The sequence below is a fragment of the Chelon labrosus genome, assembly GCF_963514085.1.
Source record: "Chelon labrosus genome assembly, chromosome: 7".
NCBI lineage: Eukaryota > Metazoa > Chordata > Actinopteri > Mugiliformes > Mugilidae > Chelon > Chelon labrosus.
The window spans coordinates 8,505,850-8,529,520 of record NC_140343.1 but is presented as its reverse complement, the minus strand read 5'-3'; the positions used below and the strand labels follow the sequence as shown (position 1 = coordinate 8,529,520).

Below are 23,671 nucleotides of genomic sequence, written 5' to 3'. Positions count from 1 at the left end.
TCAAAACTCTACAAGTCCAGTTGCCTTTTTTGAACCTTTTTTGGATACTCCTATCTGAATGTATAATTCAACATTCCTGCCTATGACGCCTCTTACATTCAACCATTATAGCAGCTAACTCACCTGAGGTAAAACTACTATTGTCACTAACAGTTTCACGCTCTCCTGTATCTCCAGTGCGCTGGTTCTATTCATTATAAATCTTTCATGTAACATCAACTATTTTTACGCCCCTCTGCACCCCTACTGGCCTTGCGGTGGCTGTGCAAGTGTCTTTGGCTTGTGCCTAATCACTTTAACTAGCCACGCCTGAGAAGATTGAATAAAGGGCCTTGTTAAAGAGGCTTTAAGACGGACCATGTTTTGTTTTTTTTTGCTTCTTTTTAATGAAATACACCCTTACTTTTGAAGCTGTGCCATATGTCTCCGCCTTACGTTGTGGCCCTCGAGCCGATTCGAAACAACTGTATATCATACTTGTATCACAATTAGTTTCTATACGTATGCTTTGGTCAGATGTACGTTCCTCCTCTGCTCTCTCCTTTTTTACTGCCTCAAGCAGATGGGTCCCTCTCTATGAGCTGGGTTCTGCTTAAGGTTTCTTTCTGTTAAAAGTTTTTCCTTACCACTCAGCTTCATGCTCACTCTCTGAGGCCGGGTTTTGTAAAGCGTCTTGAGACCATTTATATTGTTACTGGCGCTACATGAATAAAACTGATTTGAATATGACTGGACGTTTGCGCTACATATGACTATGGATTCAAACATTGTTCAAAGGAGCTGTTATCTGAATTCTCTCTGTCCTGAAATGTCAAAATAAGGTTTAGAGAAACCTGACTGATCATAATCTCATTAACCAGTTTATTTCCAAAATTATATATAATGTGCAGCAAGTGTGCAGCAAACAAGACAAATAGCTTATTTGCACTGTCTGAAAATTTGTTCTGAAATTAGTTAGCCTGGGATGTTTAAGAGTAAGCTGTTAAGAAATTCAAAAGAAGATATATTTATTTATTTCTTGTCTCAAACATAAGAATATTCTTAATTCCTTCTGCACAGGAAACAATGTGAAGTACCGACCTGATTTTGAAAAATATGAATCAAATACGAACACGTAATCGGCATCACAGCAGTTTTTTTTTTTTTTGTTTTTTTTTTAATCACTCAGCGAACACGTTAGTTAATTAAAAACACCACTACTGTTAACTCTCAGTAGTTGGAGCTTCTGTCCTTCAGGATAACAGTCCCCCTGACCAGCTACTGACATGAATGAATCTCTCCAAAGCACAAGCGCCAGAAGGCCTGTCTTTTATGAGGGCTTGCGTGGTTGACACTGCGACATCAATCAAATAATACAGCTGTAAATCCTCCCAGCTGACAGAACAAGGCATGCTCTGTGGCACTGTTTGTTACCTCCTCCATCAGTCTTACTCTTCTAATCAGTGTAGGTATGTATTAGCTATTAGAGCAAACAAGAGCAGATGAGTCTACATGCTTGGATGTCTTGTCTCATGGGATAACTGAATTAAACCTCGTGCAAATCTCACCAGCTTGTTAGACGCACTGCTTGACTTCCATGCACGGTGGAGTTAGTGGCAATAGATTCTTATTTCCTCTGCTTTTAGATCACAGCCGCGCCGAGTCACACCGCAAATCATCCACCAGACACACGTGGTTGTTCTTGGCAAAGACTTTTCATGCCGAGAACACACGAGTTATGTGAAGTTGTTTGCGAGGAAGAAGTGCTTCGGCAGGGCGAGGAGATCAGTCAAGATATGATCAGCCTCTGACCGGGCGACTCAGCCCGCAGAGGGGGAATCTACAGTCCGTACTACAATGTACTACGCCGAGCGATCAATCTACTAAGTGTTGGCCAGCCACCAGCCACTCTGTGACTACAGCCTTGCTGAGCACCTAAGACTGGACAGCCTAATATCTAGTGACAGGCAGTAGGAGCCATGCCACCATTCGTCTAATACAGCCAGCCAAAAGTTATCAGTTGAAATGAGGTAGTGAAGTTAATTAGATGAAAGACGTTGTCCTTTAATCTGTGTATAATATAAGGTACCGATTAGGCATAACATTACGACCACCTTCCTAATATCGTGTAGGTGCCTTCAAAGCAGTTGTGACCTATCAGAGAATGGTCATGGGCCTTCTTAGGGCGTCCTGTGGTGTCTGTCTTTGGGTCCTATGGGTTGAGGAGAGGGGCCTCTGTGGGTCATCCCACAGATACTTGATCAGTTTGGGATCTAGTGAATTTGGAGGCCAGGTCAACACCTTCTGCTGTTCTTCATGTTTTCTTTTTAGTTGTTCCTAAAGCGTTTTTGTGTGTGTGTCTGTCAGGTATGGCTGCTTCCATCAAGGAGTGTCATTGCTATTGGGTGGGGGTGCCTGGTCTGGTCTAGGTGGGTGCTACATGTCTAAGTAACATCCACACGAATGAATGCCAGGTCCAAAAGTTCCCCAGCAGAACAGTGTATCGTCACAAGATGGTCAGCGTTATTTACTTCATCTGTCAGTGGTTTTAATGTTATGGCTGATCGGTGTATATGTAGCATTCAAACCTCCGTGAGGGATTATGGTCCTCATAATGTGGCATATTTTAAACCTGGCGGGACAGTAGGCAACACTGTCTGAACATTAGTTGCAGCATTTTGCAAAGTAAGGACCTGGACCTGGGTGAACTTGTGTCCAGTTAAAAGAAAATAACAGTTTCAAGGACAGCACATTCAGAAAGGAATCTCATCTTTGCTAAACCAGTTCAAATGTGAGGTGAGAGCAGCTACATGTTTACGATAGTCCAGTAAATTGTCCAGTGTACCTTATCTGTGAGGCTGACATCGCAGCAACCCGTCTCCAGCAGCAGGCGCGTGATGTGCGTGTGCCCGTGCTCGCTGGCGCACATCAGGGCCGTGGATCCCTCGCGGTCCTGGGCATTCACGTCGGCGCCGCAGCTCAGGAGCAGCTTCACCATGGCAACGCGGCCATGGCTCACCGCAAGCATGAGCGCCGTCTGGCCCGCCTTGAGACGAGAGCAAGGAAACCGGAATTAAAGCAGAAGAAGAAGGGTACGACGGGGAGGATAGGGAAACGCATAATGAGGAGGGACGCAGTGTCGGGGATGAGAGAGGAAAAGAGGGAGACGAGGGTGAGTTAAATGGCTATATGTTGAATCCAATCTGTATCTGGAAGGTGACAGACTACTGTATTTACGTGAAATGACATGATTTCTTTCTACACATGCATGCAACTTCCCGTGACCTGGATATGCTACTTTAGGGTTATGCTGTTCCTCTACTTTTCATGAATTCTGCATAGTTTCCACCAACAGTCATGAAAAAAAAAAAAAACAGCTGACTTTAACATGTATTCCTGCACAGTGACCCACTTGCAGACATTTCCTAGCAGCCTCTGATTTCCCCGGAGGATTTTTTTTCAGTTCCCAGACGTGCTGTTCTTGGAATGCAGCATTCTTTATTGCAGTAACGCCTCACGTACAGCACAACAAATTGTTTGACACAAATTCAGGACAACTCCTGTGTGCCGGCGTGAGCACACATCCTGTAATGTTACCTGTCTGGAGCGCGCGTTGACATCCCCTAGCTTCAACAGTTGCTGCGCCACCTCCAGATCATCGGGGCTCTCGGCAGCCGTCAGCGCAGCCAGCATCACCGGAGTGTAGCCCGCCTTGTTCACATTGTCAGTTTCGCACAGGCCTGGACGCGTAGAAACAAAGAATATTTTTGTTATCTTTTTTTTTTTTTTAATGCTCACCTGCTCTGAATTCAGCCTTGTCACATGTCTTGCATCTCACCTGTATCCAGCAGGAGCTTGACTACAGGGAAGTTGGAATGCGACACGCTGTAGTGGAGGGCCATGTTCCCGTTGCCGTCCGTCAAGTTCACAACATACGGCAGGAGAGTGGGTGTGGTCAGTCCCACCTGTCGCAGGTATAATCTGACGGTGTCTGCCTGCGAGCCTTTCTGGCTGGAGACCTTGAACCACTCCTGGTAGAGCACCACTAAAACCTGACGCTGAGGAGTAGAGAGAGGAAAGACATAAAATAAAATAACAGCTTGTGACAGTATTTATTTTCTTTTTTTTCTTTTTACTGTTGCTTCGACATCAGCTTTACAGTTTATGCTGTTGTGCAGCAGTTTGCATTTTCACCGAAGGGACAGCACTATAAACTAAACTACTCCACGAGGTCCAGCTCTATGTAGTCATAGAGTTTAAAAGAGAATAGACACAGTAACTGAAGCACTTTCCTGAGACAAATACATTTGTCACAGTTTTTAAATTTGAATTTACAAAGAGAAATTGCATATTTTCTTTCACATTTAGGACAAGAGCATACGGTAGAAGGAAGACAGACAGGTAACCATGAAGATATGAACTAAGAAGTCACTTTAAATACAGTCAGAGCAGTCCTTACCATTTCTTTATCTGGGGATGAAACCTCTTCCATGCGATCCTTCACATACAGGCATGCGTCTATAAAACCCTGGTCAACTTTTTCACTAAAAACAAAACGCAGATGACAAACCAGTTAGCAGTGGCCACCACAAGTTCTTCCCTATTTGTTCTCCCTGTTGTTTTCAACTCAGATTTAACCTGAATAACGTATTGCAGTGAGACAGCGCCTTTGGTTTTTGTGTACATTTTGCCAGAAAGTTACAACATAAGGGCATAAAAGATGTCTTGCAACCCTCCACAATTCACACGCGTCGGTTGACAGACTGTCACAATGATAGCACATGTAAATCTCATTGCTGACAGTTTGAAATGATTCACTGCCCCATAATATCCACGCAAGTCGTGTCGATTGTACATGCCGGGCTGCATGAAGTCTAAAAAGAGTAACAGTGTACAGTGCACACAAATGCACACATATATATTCTCCAGCCGGTTCATTAGGTATACCGTGTTCAACTTCTCATTAATGCAAATATCTAAGCATCCAATCAATGGACATGGTCAAGATGACCAAAGGTTCAAACCAAGAGTCAAAATGGGGAAGAAAGGTCATTTAGTGAGCTGATCATAGGGTGGGGGGTATTTACATGGCATTCCTTGTACCTCTTGCAACCAAATATGTATTGTTTAAATGCCACAGCCTCCCTCAGCATTGTCGCTGACCATGTCCATCTCTTTATGACCACAGTGTACCCATCTTCTGAAGCTACTCCCAGCAGGATAACGCACCAAATATCACAAAGCTAGAATCCTCTCAAACTGTGTTCTTGAACATGATAAGGAGTTCAACGTACTCCAGCGGCCTTCACGGTTACCAGGCCTCAATCCAATAGAGCACATTTTGTGGCGGAACAAGACATTGGCGTCATGGATGTGCGGCCAACAAATCTGCAGCAACTGCTCGATGCTGTCACGTCAATATTGGCCAAACTCTCTAGGGAATGTCAGCACCATGTCGAATCAATGCCACAAAGAATTAAAGCAGCTCTGAAGACGTAAGGAGGTCCGACTTGGTACTAGCAAGACGTAACTGGCCAGTGAGTGCACACAGGAACGACCAGGCAAGTGCTGTTGCCCCATCTGCTGACTAGATAAGTGATCACTCACTGGACAACACTGCTGGTTATATGTTTTTTGTGTCTGTGCGACAGTCTGAGAGGCAGTTTAGTGTGAGAGAGAGAAGCTTGTACGGAAGTGAGTAGGAGCAAAATTTTGCATAAAACATAAGCTTATGAAGTATGTGGTTGTGCCAGATATAAAGATGTCATCAGGGTTGTACAAAAGTGCGAGTAGGTATGAGTGAGCGCTGTCTGGATTTCTGAGAGTGTGTGTGGGTGTAGGGGGGCCCATTGCGTGCCAAAGCATCATTCAGTGCCTGTCTCAGACAAAGAATATAGGATGGAGCTGCACAGAAAAACAAAGCACTCAGCTGGGCCTACCTGACATCACTGTCTCATCATAGATTGTGTTGAGTTACGCGTGAACACTATTGTTTATGTGCTCTCACCCTTCGGCCAGCTCTTCCAGGAGCTCATGGCTGATTTCTGGATCCATCAGGCCTCTTTCCACCTGCTTCTCTGCAGCTGCAGCACCCCCTTCTCCTTCAGCTGTGGCCTCTGCAGCTTTTTCTTGTGTCTCTGCTCCCTCCTCAGGCTCCTTCTCCTTCTCCTTTCCATTTCCCTTCTCCACCTCTGGTTCCGAGCTGTCTTCCTCCTCCTCCTCAGCCTCCACCTTTGACTTCTCGTCTCCACTGGACTCCTCACTGGACGTCGTCTCATAGCTTGAAGAGGGCACAAAAAAGTGGGCGTAATAATGAGAGCTAGACGCCAAAGAAAACACTCGCTAAACATTTTACCTGTCACAGGCTTAGAAATATTATGTTTCTTCCCTGAAAGCAAGTATTTGTACAGTATTTAGACATCCCCAAGCAGCCACATCAACGAAACATCTAAGCAGGTAAAACTAATGTGAGAGCAGTAAAGTCAACTTCAGCCAAGGCTTGGTAAACACCAATGGACCATTCATCTCCAGACCTCAAATGTGACATGAGAAAGACGCTTGTCTAATTCAGCCCAGATATCCCAAAACATCCTTCAAATAACATATACATGAAACTCCATAAGTGTGTTTGTGCACACACACGTGCAGCCTTGAACAAAACGCCACCTTGTTCGATGAGGACAGGATAGAGCTGGGGAGGTTGCTGGTACGATGTGTTTGAGTGCGCGCCATGAAGGCACCTCTGTGAGCCCAGTGATCAGATAAGTCTCATGCTGAATGCCGCTGATTCATACTTATTTCAAGATGCGCACACACACACATATGCTGAGACGCCACACCACAAGAGGCGTTCAGGGGCCACGGCATTCCCCGGATTCCAGAGGAGCTCAAGGGAGAGCAAAGATAGGTTAGACCATCCAAAGAGAAGAAATACAAACAGCAGCCCACTTCCCGGCGTGGGCAGAAGCCTAAAGATAGTCTGGAAAATATTGTTTGTCTGACATGTTTGTCTCATTATATATAACATCTGCTCAATTTTCTTGGGATCGAGCGGAGGAGCACAGAAACGGCGAGATATTTATAGGAGAGAACAGGGGCAGAATTGAAGTCTCAGGGGGCAAACTAGACGAGGACTATTTTTATTCAAAACATTAGCGTTTGTTTATAAGGAGTGGATCTTTGCAGCTCCGAAGACGATTCATTATTCGTTCTCGAGAGCTGGGGTGTGTTCGCGGCTCATTCTGAAGTGGGGAGGAAGGAAAAGACCTCACAACAACACTTTGAGAAAGCACCGCAAAAGGTGAGCAGGTCATAAAACAGTGTAGCTCAGGAATGTAAGAACAGGAACACGGGAATAAAACAACTCTCAAGGCGGCTGTTTCTTTGATATGAGGAGGCGATACCAACCAAGAACGGGAGACAGAGCCTTTCATGGTATAGATGAGAAATACTAGAAATGCTCCACGGTGATGCAGGAAATGAATCTATTATTAGACGTGAACCAAGAGAAATTATCTTTTTGTAATCTTATAATCATAAAATCTCAATTAATACTCACTTAGAACTCAAGTAAAAACCAAGAGAGGCTCTTTTTCAAAGAGATCGTAGAGTCAGCGGACCTGATTTCCTCAGACAGATCATGTCACAGCCGTGGGGCCCTGACTGCAAACTTTTGTCGCCTTTTGTTTGCAGCCAGGCCCCTGGGACAGACAGTAGACCTCTGTGATCAGTTAGATCAGTGATTCACAGCTTTTTTGATGGGAGTCCAGAAATGTCTATTGTGTTATTTAAATATTATTCCGCTAACTTCAGAGGCTCAAAGAGATCCCCGCCTCTCGCCCGATGACAGCTGGGATAGGCTCCAGCAGACCCCACGACCCTTAACAGGAATAAGCGGTTACAGAAGATGAATGAATGAATGAAAGAATAACTTCAGAGGCTCAAAGAGATTAAAACATATTTAATCATTCTTAATATAAAAGAGGAAAAGGATTAGAGGAATATCTAACAAAACAGTATTGGATAAATATGTTTTTGCTGCGATCTGACCCAATCAGATTTAGCTTGTGAACCCTTAAGATACTGGAAACGGTGTATAAGACTGAATATCTAGTTAGGGGATTTTGCACATACAAAATTGAAGATGGAAATTTGTTGCTCTCCCCTTAGAAAAAAAATGCAGCATGACCTTACAAGTAACTCAGCTGCTTTAGCACTTCACAGAGATTCATGGACAATTTTTTCAGCTGTCTCCATCTTGGCAGTATCTTACCAACAAAGCAGGCAGTGTGTGACATGTTTATTTCTGTGGTGAAGTTTGGGGCTTGACTTACTTACTTTTTGCCTCAAGAAGCCATAAAGAGAACTGCATTTTTTGGCACCTCGCGTGGGCTTCATTTTTCAACCACGGCGGCCATCTCTTGGGTTTTTGGATTTGTATGCAAATGTGTACATGTTAAGGGATGTCTGCACAGTCACACTGTGAGGACAAGCTCACTGAACTTGAGAGTTGATACCTACATTAGTTTAGTCAAAAGTACGGTGTATGTTTAGGTAAAGCATCCAGGGAATTGGTGTTTGTGTGTATACAGGTGTTGCTCCAGGCAGCCAACAGAAGCCGTCTACCGTCTGTGCAGAGATGAGCTTTTGTTCTTCCTCCTGATACCATCTCCTTACAGAAAATTCATCAGCTTTTACAAGCACGCGTACGCACACTGCATCTACCCTCAGCAAATGCTGACTTAAGCACACCGGCACAAAGCACTGAGGTGCCATCAACACTGATGCGCAGACATCGCATAAGGTAGAACACAATGATGCGCGCACATTCGCACTCGCTTCAACAGCTGCAGGGAGGTTAAATTCAGGGCAGTCTGTCGTCTCATGAGCCTCGATGACTAACAGCGAGAAGAGCTCGTGGGAGACACAGCTGGACTTCAAAGTTCAAAATCAAATTAACGATGAGAAAGCGGTCGTACAAAAAACACGTAGATACTGACGCTTGAAAATCCCGGATCCCTGGATTTGTACACGTATGGGGATAAACAAAGTTTTACTGAGGCCTACAGTGTTTGGAAATCAGACAAAGGCTTTTCTGAGATGGCTGTACATTAATAAAAGTATAATGTAATAATGCCTGGTATAAAATTAGATATAAGACATTCAAGGTTATCTACTAGTAGTCACTGTACCTGGAGTAGCAATCCTAATCCCGAAGCTGCATCGATCAAAATATGAATTTCATGTGAAAATTAAATCTGTGTTAAACCGAATAATATCCGTAATCCATCACAAATAAAACTCAGCAGAAAGCGCCCAAGCATTAATGCACCAGTAAGGAAGAAAAAACAACAAAAACACACACACACACAAAAATGCACGAAAACAAACTGTAGCCCACGTACAGACATAGATCACACAGAGATTGGATGCTGATTATAAAGAAGATTTTACCCTCCATTCACCCCAACAAACTTCAGGTTTTTCTTGGCTCCCTTGGTCCCCTGCTTGTCAGCAACACCGTTTTTCTTCATAATTGATTTGAGGCCTGAAGATGGGGAGGAAAGAAAGAGAGGGGGAGAAAGAAATCTCATTAGGATTGCGTGGAATTTAGATGTGCGTAAACCAGAATGTCCTCATAGAAAAACACAATTTACAGTGTGATGTTGGCTCCACTCAACTAAAACTTCTTGATTCAATATGGGAAGAGACTACCCTCGTAGCTTAAAGAAACCAACCACAAATGCTGCTGAATATGTAAACAATGCAGAGATGTAAATGGGTTAAAAAATGTTAACCCTTCTGCTGTATGCAGCCACTGTTGATGCATTTTCTGTGATATCAGCTACCGGAGGAGCAGTAATTTTTGTCCACCCAGTTAAGTGAAGGAAAAAGCAATATTATCTCACTGTCAGGGAAAGAAAATATATTTGTTCCAGAGTGTCAAGTAAAGAAGAAAGTAAAAAGTTTACATAAAGATAAGGACATGAAGAACATATCTGTGAGTAGCACTCCAAAAGACATCCTCAATAACTTCAGCTTTTCAGCGTTTATTTCGGAGTATAAAAGTACAGGGCCACATAAAGTATTCCATTAGCAAACTGCAGAGGTCATTATTTTACCCCTTATTGACAACCTTCAACCTTGACATTGTCAGGTCTTCTTCTTACGTATGTTGCTGCCCAGTAATTGATTCTGTATGGTCTCCTTTGCTGACTCCCTTGGCTCTGAGCCCGAGTCGGCTGTCTTAGTTGTACCTGACAGCGGACATGGTGCAAGGGATCTGTAATGTTTTATGCAAGGACACGAGGATGTGGCTTTTAGCCAAAATCTATCCGCTTCAGAAAATACTAGCGACCACCATCCAAGAAGAATGATGATTTTAGATCAAATATATCTCTGAGGAGACAATGGAGAGAGGTAACGTTTGCCTTTCAATACACATTTTTGCTAACTACCAGTAAATAAAAACAATGGTGTGATTTGACCTTCCTCACTTAAGAGAGATATTTAGTTCTTAGTCTCTGATGACTGAGATAAGTGAGAGTTCTATATGCAACAATAGTGGGTTCTGTTTCAATATATGCCAATCAGCCATAACATTAAAACCACTGGCAGGAGAAGTGGATAACATTGACCTGATCTTGGTGCACCCCCACCCCATAGCACTGACACTCCTTGATGGCAGCAGCCATCCCCAGCAGGATGCAGCCTGACACAGATGCACACACGTAAAAATGGTTTAGGAACACCTCAAAAAACCATGAAAAACAGCACAAGGTGTTGACCTGGCCTCCAAATTCACTAGATCCCGAACTGATCAAGTATCGGTGGGATGCACTGGGACAAACCTTATCCACAAAGGCCCCTCCCCTCAACCCATAGGACCCAAAGGCGCCCACTAACAACATTCTGTTGCCAAGCATGGCAGGACACCCTCGGAAGAAGAAGAAGAAGATGTCCATTCTCTTATGAGTTACAACTGTTTTGGAGGCACAAGGGTGACCTACACATTACAAAGCAGGTGGTCATAATGTTACGCCTGATTGGTGTATGTTGAAGCTGAACATTACTGTGATGTGAGGCCAAAGCATTCAGGTTGGCAATTTGAGATTCCCAAGATGTAGAACGTTATCCTCAGAAAGAGGGACAGTATTAGGAGAACACATACAGTATATGGATTCCTAGGCATTTACACACAGTTCACTTGAAAGCACTCTGGTATACTGTACTCCCAGCACTGAACTTCACATGACCTCTGAACATAAAATATGTGTGTGATAGCGGAGTGATTCTGTACTCAGCTCCAGTCCGGACATAGAAAAGTGAGACATCAAGGGAGGGACAAGAAACATCATCTGTTTGATGTATGAGTAAGGGCCTGAGAGTCCACTCGACTGTGTGCACTTCCCCTAGTGTGTGTGTTTATATATATATATATATATATGGACATATGAATGAGAAATATGTGTTTGATGTGCTCTTGGAGGTCACTGAACCATGTCATTTCACCAGTGCTTAGCATCACGGGCTGTTTTCCCATCCTTGTACATGACAGGCAAGAGTTACTGTATCCTTGGAACACAGCGTGTATCGCGTGTAGACAATAAAATGTGCTGCCAACATAGTTCTAAATACAAATGTTTTGTAAACAGTAAAGCAGGAGGTGCCAAGCGTTGAAGCAAAAAGGAGTTGAGATAGTGCCTGGCCTGCAGACTTGACCTCTGCATTGTTAAGGAGATGTCGCGAAGAAGATGCCACAGCAGAGCAGATTGATTAAAATAAAATAAAAAAATGACGAAGGAAAATATGCACTGGAAGGTAAGGCTGATCTCCACTTTTCTGGTAGTCACTGAAAATAATTAGTAAAGTGTCGGGGAGAAGAAGAGACATTAAAGCAAGATGTCCATATCACTCAGAGTCATTAGACTCCTGGCAAAGTGTCAGATAATGAAGTACCCAGAAGACGAGAAGAGGATTAAATTCCTTCTCCTGCAGTGATAGTGACAGTGGTGAATGCGTTTTGTGCTCTGCTGCAATATGTTTAAACAAACAATGAATCACGTTTTACTGTTAACTATTGATAAAAGTGATAGTATGTTCTCCAGATAGAAAGCCTGAAGTCTGAGAAGGCATCCTACTGTGAACTACAGTCTCTGCCACAGCCTCATTACTACATACGCAATGAATCCGGTCTACAGTAGTGCTGACACTGTACTATTGATGGTATTGAAGTAACAAAAAGACAGATTTGACGGCATATCACTCGGGTAGAGTGTTTCTAAATAATTGAGTAGGTTTCAGGTTGCAGAGGAAATAAAGTACAGCCACTAAGAGGTAGACCAGCCTGCTGTAAATACACAGTAAGCGTGTGTGCCTAACGTCAGCTGGTATGAAAGAGCTGTACGTATACAAGTGACACAACAGAGACCATTCTGCCAACGTTTTTGACTGTTCCTCTAGGCCTTTCCTTCAAGGGAGAGAATTAAGGGTGGCAAATTAATATCCAAGGCTACTTAGCTCTACATGTACATATTAATAATAAGACTTCATGGCAACCGGAGATCATAAGGGACGTATTGTAATTAAGTGGCATGTCTAATAACATCATACTTTGTGAGGGAGGAAGGGATCATTTCAATGCATGCGAGGGAAGAGCGGATTCAGCTCCCTGAGTCTTTTACAAGTGGATAAGCAGATTTCCGACAGACGGACACACAATAGAACCACAGGCTTACCTTGTTCTTGCTGTTTGCTGGCAGCAGCCGCCTTCTGGGCCGGGGAGTAGAAGGCAGAGAGGACGCTGAGGGAGCTGACCAGTTGACTCTGAATAGAGCTCATTTTGGAAGGACCAGGCTTCCCTGCTGCTTTCGCTGTTGCTGCTACAGGGGCCACTTTACCCACGGGCTTGGCTGAGGTTCCCTTTCCCGCCTCTGCTCTTTTCCCTGTTGTCGGTTTCTGCGTGCTGGGACCCTCCTGCTGGCTGACCGTCTGTTGAGCTCCAGAGCTACTTCCCAGCTGTGCCCACTGCTCCCCCAGAAGCCCTGTTAGCCGAGTTACAACTTGGCCCAAAGCTGCGGGTGATGTTGGGGACTCGCTGGAGCCTCTGCGAGAAGTCTGGGCTTCACTTGAACCACGGCGCTGAGCCGCCTCACTGGAGCCTCTACGCAGCGACTGTGTCTCACCGGCATCTTTGTGAGTGGGTTGAGTCTCACTGGAGCTTCTACGAGAGCCCTGAGATTGAGACTGGGAATCAGTTGACCCCTGGCGAGTTGGACGCGTCTGAGCTTCCCCTGAACCACGCCGAGGAGGATGTGTCACACTGGATCCCCTCTGTGGTGTTTTCATCTCTTTTGAGTCCCGTCGAGATGCTGAGGTTTGAGGTTGGGCTTGAATTGATTTCGGCCTGATTTGGACTTCACTGGAGCGTGGAGATGGGCTCTGAGATTTTTTCTCATTAGTCTCCCCGGGAGGCTTCTTTGCCAGACTGTGGTCCTCAGCCTGAGACACACATGGGGCCTGTTGTTCTACCTGTGGTTCAGAGAGCTGTGCTGGGGACTGAGCCTCAGGCGGAGGCACACTATCTACCTGTCCCTGAGGGGGGATTTTTGTCTGGGCCTCGGGCTGCTGGGCTTGAACTTCACTGGATCCCCTACGAGGACGCGCAGGTGCTGCTTGAAGTTGAGTAGGCGATGGCTGCGCCTGCTCCACTGAGGACTTCCGGCCTCTTTGCGGTCTTACAGGAGCTGCTGTCTTCTCTGTCTTCTCTGTATTCTCTGCCGTTACTACAACAGTGTCAGTGACCACCGTCTCTTTGATTGTTGCACACACAATGCTTCCTTCTGTTTCTCTCTTCTCTATAGTCTTGAGTCTTTCTACAGCGGTTTCTGTCTCTGCACTCTTTGGGGGTATAATTTCTTTCGTGCCTGAGTCTTCCTGTGCAGGACTCATTTTAACTTTGTCTTCTGCAGTTACAACAACTGGACTGGGACACTCTTCTTTCTGGCTTACAACATCTGAAATTAAACTTGCTACGACTGTGCTTTCTACAGCAATGACTGAACTCATAACAACATCCATAACCACACTTTCACTCTCTCTTTGAATAATTTCATTTGGTCCCTCATCTCCAGTACTGTCCATAACCACAGTACCTGCATCTTCTCTTTGGTTGCTTGCATTTTCACTCACTTGAGTCTCTGCCTCTGCATCTCTGGTCGGGTTGTTGTCCCTTCGTCTTTCTGTCTCTGTCTCAGTCTGCTGGTCCGTCCTCCGCGCTACCTCTGTTTCCGTCACCCTGTCCACCGTATCCACCCTTTCTGTCTCTGTCCCTCGGTCCACGCTGCTGGCCCTCGGCCTGTGTGGATGGTCTGTCACTATCTCTCCTTCTGTTTCCGTGACTTGGTTTACCCTTTCAGCCACAGGCGTCTCGGTCGTCTGATCCTGAGTGATGATGCTCTCGGTTATTGTTCCCCGTTCCATGCTGTTGGCTCTGGGTCTGGGTGGAGTTACTGCTGTTATCTCTGCCTCCGTCTCTGCCACACGGTCTTGACTGTCAACATTACTTGTCCCTGTTCCTTGATCTATACTTGCCGTCCTTGGTGTGGGTACACACACTTCAACACAGATTCTATCCGTGTCGGTCCCCTGATCTACTGTACCAGGTGATTCTGTCTCTGTTTCCTGGTTGGCAAAATCTATTCTCTCTGTTACCGTGCCCGTGTCAATGCTCTCTCTTCTTGGCCGGTCCTGAGCTTCCGTGATACATACCTCCACTCTCATCCCCTCGCTCATCTGTAGTATTTTCTCCTCTTTTGCTTTGTTCTCCTCTATTTGCTTTTTCAAAAGAGTATTAGTCCTCTCCAGATCTTGACTAGCCTGAGTAAGTTTGGCCTCCAGTATCATTAACTTCTCTTGCAGCTTCTCCATACTTTCTAGGTCCTCAACGTTTCCTTCTTTTGCTGCAGTAACATCTTGAACAGCACTGGCCTCTGTTTCTTTTATAGCCACCCTAAGGGGTGTTAATTCCTGTCCTGCAATGTCCCGCAATAGCTTTTGCCCTGCATTCTCCAGTGGACTCTCTAATTTCTCTTTTTGTTTGTCCAATTTTTCTGATGGCAGTGTTTGTTTGTCCAATTCTTGTGCTGATGACCTGCTCATTTCCCCTTGTGCCGAGGTACTCTCCCTCTCTTTTGGTAGCAATTTAGTTTTCTCTGTCCCACCTTGTTTATCTTTCCCTGTTACCGACTCTGTAGCTTCAAAACCTCCAGTGGGTTGAGTCGTCAGAGCTAAGCTGAGCCCTTCTGTAGGTCTGTGTCCTTTTGACTGATTGTTCACCGTTGCATCGTAACTTGTGCCTATCGTAGAGGATGACGTGGAAACCTGGGCTTGGGCTTGGGCTTGGGCTTGGGCTTGGGCGTGGGCTTGTAGTTGAAGTAGCAGCCGCTCCCTCTCCTCCCTCAACGAGCAGATCTGAGCCTTTAGTTCTGGGATGGTTTTAACTTGCTCTTCTAGCTCTCTGACCCGCTTCAGTGCCACTGTAATCTGCTGGTGAAGCCCCGACCGATCCTGGGGAACGCACCGTCTCTCTGTTACGTCTGGTGAAGCACGAAACATATTCTCCGTTGAGCCATTTTCTGGTGTCCCCATGGTGCGGTCAGGACTGCTTGAATCGGACCCTTTACGCTGCTGTAGGGTGATAGGCATGCTCGATGCTCGGAGCAGATTTGGCCGACCCTGAATCCCCACGGTTTTGTCTTCAGCACCTCGAGACGCTGCACCAGCTTCATCTCTGGGTTTAGCTGAAACATGACTGGTTGTCCCCCTGGTGCTCTGACTGGAAGTTCCTCCTTCACTTGCTCTGAAGTCAAAGATTTGTTGGACCTCTGTCACCCGTGATTTAGGCTTGGGTCCCAGGGTGGATGTCCCTGACCAGGAACTGTCCTTTTCTTTAGGGGCAGGCCTGGCTCCATGCCCAGGAAGGCTGAAATTTCTAGGTAGGGTGCTGAATTTAGGTGGGCCCTTCACCCTTCGTTGGATGTGGACCCTTTTGATGGTGTTGCCTTTTTCAATATCATCAACATACTTGAGGAAGTCGAGGTCCAGGTGGAAGCCGTAGGGAGTCTCCACTGAGTAGGGTAGCTGTTTCCTCTGAACACCGCCCTCACTGGCCTTGGTCTGAAAGCCGTTGGCTGTAAGGAAATTAAATCAAATATGTGAATCAATTTATCACTAAATACTTCTTCCTCTTCTACTACTTAAAGTAATAATAATGATAACAAAAATAGCAGCTGAAATCAAAGAACTTGCAATTACTAGACAAAATTAATACAAAAATCACAGATTATTATCAGCATTATTATTCCTTTTCACCCACTTCTTATACAGACAGGCTGTACTGTGCTGAACACATGGCGGTACATTATGTAAAACCCTATCACTTACTGGGAAGTAATTATCATGCAGTGATTGCGCCAAAACAAACTAATCAGCATGTGAAATGCTGCTCCTGCTGTGTCAACTTATGAATACAGTATGAGACGGGGGGGCAGTTATCACCTGAGGGAAATAAGCCCTTGGCCGCTTTTGGCAACACACAAGAACAGCAAACTAAATGTTTCATCTTCAATGTCAATGTACTATATAATTGGCAAAATCCAATTCTGCATGACAAATTACTGTTCTTACAGTTGTGGGGGGGAAAAAAAGCGATGTGATTTGTGGCACATGTTAAAAACAGGGAGACACTCACCACTTTTCTTGTCCATCATGGGAGGCAGGATTTTCAGTCATCTACTTGTGTTAGCTACAGTTGGAGCTGGCAGCCTGGATAAGACAGAAACGAAAGGGCCGCGTTAGAAGCTAAAATACTGTTCGGCCTTATTGTCTGAGCAGAGCGAACGTCTACAAAAAGAAAAGCCCGCGGCATTCGCGTGCTGGAAAGAAATCTGGAGGGGGGAAAATGACAGATTTTTGAAATCAGATGAAAAGAAATACTGTGTCTGGTTCTTTTGGAAAAGGTTCAAGCAAATGCATCGCTTGAAGTTACTGGTTTTCCAAGATTCCTTTAATATTTTCAATAATTCAGCGAGACAACCAAAAGAAGACTAAATGATTTGTTATTTAAGACCATACCTCAGCTTTTAATTGGCAACCAGGAAAAACACTACGAGGAAAATCAATCAAACTTTCATTTTAAGGCACATTTCAAACAAGTTGATTAAATATAGTTATATATATAGTTCATAGTGTGCAGTATTATTGACAATGAACCGATGAATGCACATCAAAATATAAGTTAAAAAAATACAAGTTGACTTTTAATAGACAATAACAAATAAGAAAGAACATGATGAATATAATTCAATCTTTTACTGTTGAATTGTTAAATTATTTCTTCTAATGTCAATGCTTTTTAAACGGCACAATAAAACCAAGCACATTTTGATGCCAAATGTCTTAATATACTGTACGTAACACTGCAGCAGCGATAACAGTCCAGATGGTTACACCGAGGGGGAAGAACAGCATCAGGCTCATATACTTTTATTACACTTAAAAATAAGTCAAATATTGTGCAGTCTCAGCAACTGTACTGAAGACAAAATGCTATTGTTAAGTTACGCCAAGCAAAAGCAATTTCTAATAGTGCCGTGAACTTAAATGCCATTGTGTCCATTAGCTTAATTTAATTTGCTTTTCCAAGCCCAAACTTTAGGAGCCATTTGATGTCAGCACAACCCTGAACAGGCCCACATACGGGGCCACTTTATATCACTTGTTCCAGATGGAGAAGCCAAGAAACTAGAGCTACTTGCTCGTTTTTTTTTCCCCCACCGTGAGCTTACTGCAGAGTTAAGTGAGATGGAAAACAATTCCAAATTAGGAGTTGAAACTTTACGGGCTTATGCAAAGCTTCCTAACAAAATAGCCTATCCAGTAACTTACACCCGTGCATTTCGCCCAGCTCTGAGTGAGGTGCACAGTTCAAAACCATATCAAATGAACAGTTAAGCCCTTGCAGTCAAATATCAGCTTTAAGGATATTTAGCAAATAAGCACACATTACTCAAGCAATTTCAATGCAAATTTTAGTCGCCGGAGAAAGGATCTGCTTTGTAGGAGACACAGTGCAGAAGTGCCCGAGGACGCGGCTTAATAAATGCTAGAGTTCAAACTTCAACGCATGTGGCAGTTTCAGAGGTGTAAATGAGCACTTTCTCATTTTTTAGCAGGGCGTTCACCTGTGCATAGGCAGTAAGGATCTATTCAAACAAGTAATACAGGTGAGATTTTATGCATTTTATTATGCCCCTGGGTTTCAAGTTACCAATGCAATACAGTAATGCGTAATAGTGAATCAGTCCACGGCATTTTGCATAAGTGCTGTTTTCACTGCCATGTGTCATTTTCATTTTTCTCATCGCGATGCCCTTTCTACTCTCAGAGAAGATAAAAGCGTTGCGGGAATACGGAAACACTGTCTCCGGAGAGGTAGTTTCTCGTTTTGAAACGGCTGCTTTGATGTGTGCATAAAGAATGAGAATACGCACCTCCACATTTTTATCTATCTGCAGGAGGAATGTGATAGTGATTTAAAAAAAAATAATAAATGAATGTCTTGTGCAAAAATGATTCACAGTACCAACTATCCAGCAGGCATATTCCCTGTAGCAGTTCAGACCATTTTCTGGTATCTAATCAAATTTTCAACTGACCTTGTACCAAATGTTATTTCCAAAAGTCAAACACAATCTATTGCATGTGGCAGAGCTGCTACTGTAACAAACTGAAACAGTGCACCGATCAGGCGTAACATTATGACCACCTTCCTAATATTGTGTAGGTCTCCCTTGTGCCTCCAAAACACTTGTGACTCATCAGACAATGGACATGGGCCTTCTGAGGGTGTCCTGTGGTGTCTGGCAACAGGATGTTGTTAGTGGGGGGCCTTTGGGTCCTATAGGTTGAGGGAAAGGGCCTCTGTGGTTCATCCCACAGACACTTGAGGGAATTATTTGGAGGCCAGGTCAACACTTTGTACCGTTTTTCATGTTTTTTGAGTTGTTCCTAATCCGTTTTTGTGTGTGTGCCTGTGTCAGGCTGCATCCTGCTGGGGATGTCTGCTGCCATCAAGGGGTGTCATTGCTATGGGGAGGGGGTGCCTGGTCTGGTCTAGGTGGGTAGTACATCCACATGAATGCCAGGTCCAAAAAAAGTTCATGAAATCTGCATTCACTGCAAAATATTTAGGTACGCTGTGTGTTTGTACCACACAGTGCTAAGTTTCTATACAGTAGTTTGCAGTAAGTGCATAGTCCTGGCCATGGGACAAGCTGCGTGTTGTGCAGTGCCAAGTGAGGACATACTGCAAGGTAAGCATTACATGAGCTGGCAATGTAATCAATCAAAATGACAGCCAGTCAACGCAGGGGCCTAAACAGGAACTGTGACAAGCTCTATTTGGCCCCTGTCCCGTCTTCACAGGCTGAGCCTTACAGCAATGAAAAGAAAAGGTGACCTGGAGCAGAATTGTTGTCTCTGCTGCAGATGAACAGATAAACACACACAGACACACACACATACATGCGTGCACGGAAGGACGCACGCATCTATTGACTGACAGTCACTGCACAGGATCTGACACCATGTGATTGCTGCCATGGCAACCATTCTTCAATCCAGTACTTGTGTGTCTCCCAGGAGTGTCAGGAGCACAGGCATTCCTGACTCCTCGGGATGCTTAATGCGACTACGATCAGCCCGCTGTCCTTAAGGCTTAATTAGCAGATTTGGGAGCAGAAGAATGCTGCTGGTAATTGCTGAGTGAAGTACAGGCATACCCCACCAGCAATTATACACAGTGGGCAGGCAACAAAACCTTCCCTAATTAGATCATTACTGAAACTGGACGGCAGAGGTAGAGTGGGTGAGACTGGATGAGGGACAAAGAGAAGGAGAAGATAAATATAGGAGGAAAGTGAGAAGAAGGAATAGGGATAAGAACGTAAATATAGCATACACCGATCAGGCGTAACATTATGACCACCTTCCTAATAGTGTGTAGGTCTCCCTTGTGCCTCCAAAACAGTGTGACTCATTAGAGAATGGACATGGGCCTTCTGAGGGTGTCTTGTAGTGGTAGTGGGGGTTTTTGGTTCCTATGGGTTGAGGAGAGGGGCCTCTGTGGATCATCCCACAGATACTTGACCAGTTTGGGATCTAGTGAATTTGGTGGCCAGGTCAACACCTTGTGCTGTTTGCATTCAACAGTCACTGAGTCTGTTAAGGTCTGCAGAATGTTGTACCAACCACCGGCTGGCTCTTTTTAGCTAACTCTGTGTTTCTGTCCCTCCGGGATTCATTTATTTCAAACTGAGAGAAACAAATGGATCAAACGTTTACATGGTTACTAGGTTCTAAACATAAAGGTTTACACAACCCTTCTCATCTGGCTGTGTAGTCCATTTAAGTGGAGCTGGTTCCGGGATGCCTTTTTTATTCTGAGCTTTTATTCTGATTATAAGTGGAATATTCCTGTGTAAGAAAAATACATGTAAATGCAGCAAGTGACCCGAGAGAGCCGCTACAAATTTCCCTAACGACACACCGTCTACTTGACCTTCTCCACAGTGGAGTTGAGAGGATTTTTTAAAGTTTCCTCTTTTAATTACAGCCACTTTTAATGTGTGCGCGGCTAACGAAGGTCTCAGAGCAACAGGAGTATCGTGTTGTATTTAGAAAAGCTTTAGCGGGGAAAATACGGATGATTGCCACAAATGACGAGTTTATAAAATCACGGCACAACAGCGGTAATACATATATGCAGGTAGTGTTATTTCAGCGCGGTGCAGGTTAGGTTCGTAATTAAATACCGGAAGCCTCCGGCTGACACTGATGATGCACATTCCACGCTGGATTACAGTCATAATGACGACAAGTTGAAAGCTCATAAAGGCTACGCTAATCCAAATTGAAAGTATTTTGCTACAGGCTACGCAAAGCTAAAGGGAAGCCGCGGCTTGTGTTTCCAAAACATGTGTGTGAGCGTCTGCACCGATTTAGTCACTCTCTTTGTCAGTGTTTGTTTGCCCCTAACATTGCGGGCACATATGTGTGTCTGGATCCTCGCGTCGTGCCTGGCACATGCACACATCCCGTTTAAAGGACATGGCGCAATCTCTCAACACCAATCCAATAAGCATCTGGTCGAGAGGCGACAGTGCTTTGTTATAGGCTGCCCGGAAGACAGGGGTAATGGCGGCGCGGTAAATAAGTTCATACTGACAGATGGGGTTTTTCATGTCACAGGCATTAAAACCACACGGCTGCAGCTTTTCTTTTGCAGGTATTTCAAAGGAAGAACCAAACCAGGGAATAAACCAAATGCTCAACATTGCATGATTAAATGTCAAAGGAAAAACAAGAACAGCAAGTGACTTTAGAAATATCAAAGTTTTTATAACTGCAGCATGCAAGGATATCAAATAAGGGAATAACGCTGCCTGCCATTCTGTAATTATACCAATAACACCCACTCAAGGATTCACACATACACACCAAACAAATGCACACATACACACACGAAATTACTGCTGAGCCAGCCTACCGAGAAGCATTAATTGAATGTCATGGGTCATTACATTGGAGGGTTATGTGTGCTGGAGATTGAATTAGTCTGATACACTGACACAGAGCAGGACTGGATAGAAGACAGGCCAGCAGGAAATAAGATTGGAGCGTGCGAGCGAGCAGAGGAAGAGGAGGTGGGCGGCCGTGAAAGAGAAACCGGGTGAGAAAGTGAAAAAAGATGGAGATGGGAGTGGCAGCTGCGCTCATATCTCGTACATGCAGGGCCGCTTTTCTGTTGGCTCTCGCTCTCTTCCAGCTCTCCCGGCTTTCCTTCAATTATTTTCTGTCCCGTCCTGTCTTTAAAAAAAAGAAAAAGGTAAAAACCCTACGCATGAATGCATCACAGTCCCGAACATACTCTAAAGTATTGTACCTCGACTGCAGCTGCCGCTCCAAACATGAGCGTTCGTCAACTATGTGAAACTGGCACTGGATGAGAAACAAACAGTGAGACCGAGCAATAACAACACAAGCCCCAAGTCCTTATCACAGCCCTGACATGGGACAAGCTATCTCTGTTTACTCTTTTGCCACCCTGAGAACATATGCAGGACTGTCCAGCTTAATACGGCGGCTCTCAGCCTCAGATAGGCACTAACAAACTCAGCCAAGAGCAAATGTGCACACTAACAGAGGGACACAGATAAAGACGCTCATATGCAAAGCAGCGAATGCTTCTGTTGAATGCCTCCTGCTGCAAAAAATTGCAAATTCAGCACAGGGTTGAAAGGTGTTAACCCATGGAAGAACCCACGATTTTAGTTTTTAATGTTACACTGCAGACATTTAAATGTTCAGCCACTGCCTCAACACTATACTTGGTATTTCTTAGAAGAGCTAAGAAATACCAACTGAGTAACAGCTGAGTAACAGCTGAGTAGCAGCTTCTCATTACTAATATTAGACTAATGTCATTAATGAGTTGCTTTGTTGACTCATTTGTACTTGCTTCTATTGAAATGCTGCCTTCAAATGGGAGGTGCGTTGCGGTATTCATGACCACAGACTTTGCAGAGTTGCAACGTATTTGATGACACTTTATGAAATATATTGCAATTCCTGTCATATAGTGTAGCATTATGCCTTGATGGCTTCTTTACATAGACGATATTAATATGGATTCAGAACTGCTCCTCTAAAGTGAAGCCAAAGCAAGTAGAGCTCCCCCTGGTGGCTGGCTGCAGTATAGGTCATAAGCTCCACCCCCTCCATGTTAGCGGACGGGACTTGGGCCAAACTTAAAATACACGTCAAATAATTTTTTTTCAAGGATGGTTTCTGTCATTTTAGGTTGTTAATATAATGTCGACGCATGTTCAAGTGTCAGTTTTTTGGATAAGTTTCGTTTTAGTTCGTGATTTGATGCTACAGAAACAGAATGTGACATAATGGCGACCACCAGTTGCCATGCCAACCACTCCGTAAAGCAGTGAGGGTTGGAAGTGTGGGCGGATCATCGATAACACAAGTGTGGCTCCATTCTCGGACCGTACTGATTAGACTCTGGCTCAAAAGTAGCAAGAAGGCAGTATCCCCGGGAAAATAGTGTCAGTTTGGCCAGTGCAAGGAAGTGGGGATGTGTTGTCCATATTTATGTACAGTCTATGACTTGAACACATTGGGGATGCACGACTTTCCATGTCGTAACCATAAGCTCGCACATTGCATTTTGTTTTTTGTATTTATTTGGTGCTTTACTGTTTTGCACTGTCCTCTGGTCTGTGTGCTGCTGCACCACTGCAGATTTCCCCATTGTGGGATGAATAAAGGATTATTTTATATTACCTTATCTTATATTATACTACATTTGCCAGTTCAGCGATTTACCATCAGCCAACGTACGGTGAAAATCTGTAATCAATCACCATTTTTTCAGGGGGTTTCATTAAATCTGATTTTGTAGTCATCTGTGTCCCATTACAGAGACATTTCCTATGCTACAAGCGTGAGAGGGGGACGCAGCTGATGGTGCAATTAGTCCAATCCAGCGAGTTGCAGGTGTGGATAACAATTTTGCATAATGACACACACCACAGAATGGAGATGCTCCCGAGCAATGAAC

The 23,671-nt window shown here is 44.4% G+C and overlaps 1 protein-coding gene across 4 annotated transcripts in view; it reads right to left on the bottom strand.

Moving 5' to 3' along the window:
* kank4 (KN motif and ankyrin repeat domains 4) overlaps window positions 1-23,671 on the bottom strand; it is a 74,669-nt gene that overhangs the window by 1,081 nt on the left and 49,917 nt on the right. For 2 of the 4 annotated variants that reach the window (XM_084548560.1, XM_084548559.1), the window contains exons 2-9: window positions 16,730-16,803; window positions 12,717-16,169; window positions 9,433-9,526; window positions 5,987-6,259; window positions 4,439-4,523; window positions 3,818-4,037; window positions 3,577-3,719; window positions 2,825-3,025 (exon numbers count right to left, since the gene is read on the bottom strand). In XM_084548560.1, coding sequence (XP_084404686.1) covers window positions 2,825-3,025; window positions 3,577-3,719; window positions 3,818-4,037; window positions 4,439-4,523; window positions 5,987-6,259; window positions 9,433-9,526; window positions 12,717-16,169; window positions 16,730-16,748 — 4,488 coding nt within the window. In that variant the 5' untranslated portion in view covers window positions 16,749-16,803. Of the gene's footprint in view, window positions 1-2,824; window positions 3,026-3,576; window positions 3,720-3,817; window positions 4,038-4,438; window positions 4,524-5,986; window positions 6,260-9,432; window positions 9,527-12,716; window positions 16,170-16,729; window positions 16,890-21,825; window positions 23,344-23,671 lie in introns of those variants that run through there. The other 2 variants (XM_084548561.1, XM_084548562.1) reach the window with 2 other exon arrangements.